General features: G+C 49.4%; 1 protein-coding gene across 1 annotated transcript; it reads left to right on the top strand.

The window, feature by feature from the left end:
• The first annotated feature begins 566 nt into the window (after positions 1-566).
• On the top strand, positions 567-2,032 carry LOC135427717 (uncharacterized protein K02A2.6-like). Its single transcript, XM_064681315.1, has 2 exons — positions 567-773; positions 920-2,032. Exons 1-2 carry the CDS (start codon positions 567-569, stop codon positions 2,030-2,032), a joined length of 1,320 nt encoding a protein of 439 aa, XP_064537385.1.
• Positions 2,033-2,258: the final 226 nt, after the last annotated feature.

Below are 2,258 nucleotides of genomic sequence, written 5' to 3'. Positions count from 1 at the left end.
AATTTTGCTTTAAGGCAATAAAATACCTAGGATTCATTATTGGGGGTGGAATGCTTCGTATGGACCCCGAATGGGTTATAGCTATTAAACGGACCCCCGTGCCTCTGTCGCGCAAATAAGTTCGATCTTTTTTGGGTACGGCAGGTTGGTACCGGCGCTTTATGCTAGATTTCGCGACCATGGCCGCAACACTGACTGAAATGTTAAAAAAAGATTGCGGAAAGTTTGTATTGAGTGACGAGGCAACACATGCCGTTGAACAGTTGAAGACCGCCCTGACCACGGCCCCAGTGCTCGTGCACGCGGATTTTTCCAATCCCTTCTTTGTACAGTGCGATGCGTCTCAGTTTGGCGTGGGAGCGGTGTTGTTCCAAAAAGACACCGATGGGCAGGAGCGACCCATAGCCTTCTTTCCAGCCAAGTTGAACAAACACCAACGGGACTATTCCGTCACTGAAAAGGAGTGCTTAGCGTCGATACTGGCCATAAAAAAGTTCAGACCGTATATAGAAGGGATGCCTTTCACTTGCATCACTGACCACGCCAGCTAAAAATGGCTGATGCCCATGAAAGACCTAAGCGGGAGACTAGCTCGTTGGCCAGTGCAGTTGCAAGGCTATGACTATACCACCGAGCACCGTAAAGGCAATGAAAACGTGGTAGCTGACACTCTATCGCGCAGTGCCGAAGCAGTGACCAAGGTTCCGGAAGGTCTTCTCGAATTTGAGACCCCCGAGTTCGAGTCGGCGGAATACCAGGCGTTGCTCGAACAGGTAAGTTCGAATCAGGACAACTTGCCAGACCTGAAGATTGAGGGGGTTTGCTTTTAAAGTGCATGGGGTTCGTCCACTTGGAAGACGAGTTAGAACGCACCGTGTGGAAGTTTTGAAGCTCGTTGAAAGCCGGCTTAATAGCACAGGCTCATGTAGATGAGACGGCTGGTCATGGGGGTGTCGTGAAAACACTGGAGACATTGCGTAGGCAGTTTTACAGGCCCGGCATGGCTAGTCAGATAAGGGATTGGGTAAGGCAGTGCGTGACATCCAAGGAAACCAAGGCACCGAATTTCCGCATGCAAGTGGGTCTAGGACAAGAGGTAGTGACCGAGCGACCATTCCAAAAACTGTATATTGACTTTCTGGGAAAGTACCCACGTTTGAAGCAAGGGCATGCTTGGATCTTCGTGGTAGTCGACCATTTTTCAAAATTCTCTTTCTTAAAAGCGATGCGAGAGACTGCGGCTCTTAACGTAGTGGACTTTTTGGTTAGCGAAGTTTTCTATAAGATTGGAGAACCCGAGGTCATTCACTCTGACAACGGACGACAGTTCATATCGGGTGCTTTCCAAAACATGATCTCGGCTTTCGGCATCTCGCTTATGCGCACTGCAGTCTACGCGCCACAGAGCAATGCAAGCGATCGAGTGAATCGTACTGTGATGTCGGCGATCCGGGCGTATCTAGAGCAAGATCACCGCGAGTGGGACCTCTACCTTCCAGAAATGGAAGTGTCCATACGAAATGCCATACACACAGCGACAGGGGTGACTCCATTCTTTACCGTTATCGGAAATAATATGTTCCTAAACGGGGCATGCTACAAATTTGCTCGTAGGTTAGGGTCTCTGGGTGATCATGAGATTTCTCATTTGCACCCAGTAGACAAAATACACCTGATTAGACAGCGAGTCCAAAGCCAGCTACATCAGGCTTACGAAAGAAGTCATCGGCAGTACAACGCTCGAGCCCGAGTGTTCCAGGCGGAACCCGGCCAAGAAGTCTACCGACCCAATTTTGTACTGAGCGGTTTTGGGAAAGTTTTTAACGCCAAATTTGCAAGGAAGTTCCTAAAGGCCCGAGTAGTGCGTCGAGTAGGCAACAACTCGTTCTTGCTGGAAGATTTGCAAGGGAAGCCCCTAGGCGTGTTTCATGCCAAAGATATACGGGTATATAACAAGGTCGTGGTGTGCCTCACGTTGGGCGCGGCTCAGCTTAAGGAAAGGGGTGTTTCCTACGTTGGGCATTCTAATTAGCCGGGATTATAATTAGCGAACAAATATGGAAAATCGTCCGTTTGCTTACAATAATCTGCGTGGTGATGTTGCATTTGAACAAAAAAATAATTATCGGACCAAAGCCAACATAGTCAAGGTCCAAGCTCACTTCGACGGCGCTGGCCAGTGGATACATTTTCCAGGCCGAGGGAGCGCGCAAGCCATCCAAAGGCAGGAAGGGAGGAGACGCCAAAGGCGAGCTGCA

The sequence above is a fragment of the Drosophila montana genome, unplaced genomic scaffold (genome assembly GCF_035044405.1).
Source record: "Drosophila montana isolate Dmon_TW-CO22-7 unplaced genomic scaffold, ASM3504440v1 contig_2222_1, whole genome shotgun sequence".
Classification (NCBI taxonomy): Eukaryota; Metazoa; Arthropoda; class Insecta; order Diptera; family Drosophilidae; genus Drosophila; species Drosophila montana.
The sequence above is the reverse complement of the archived record's forward strand: the minus strand, read 5'-3'. Positions and strand labels throughout refer to the sequence as shown.

Excerpts from the sequence above, each read along its gene's own strand:
- LOC135427717 (XM_064681315.1), top strand. The coding sequence starts at position 567 with ATGAAAGACCTAAGCGGGAGACTAGCTCGTTGGCCAGTGCAGTTGCAA. Across the intron at positions 774-919 it reads ACCAGGCGTTGCTCGAACAG|GCTCATGTAGATGAGACGGC; the intron begins GTAAGTTCGAAT and ends TTAATAGCACAG.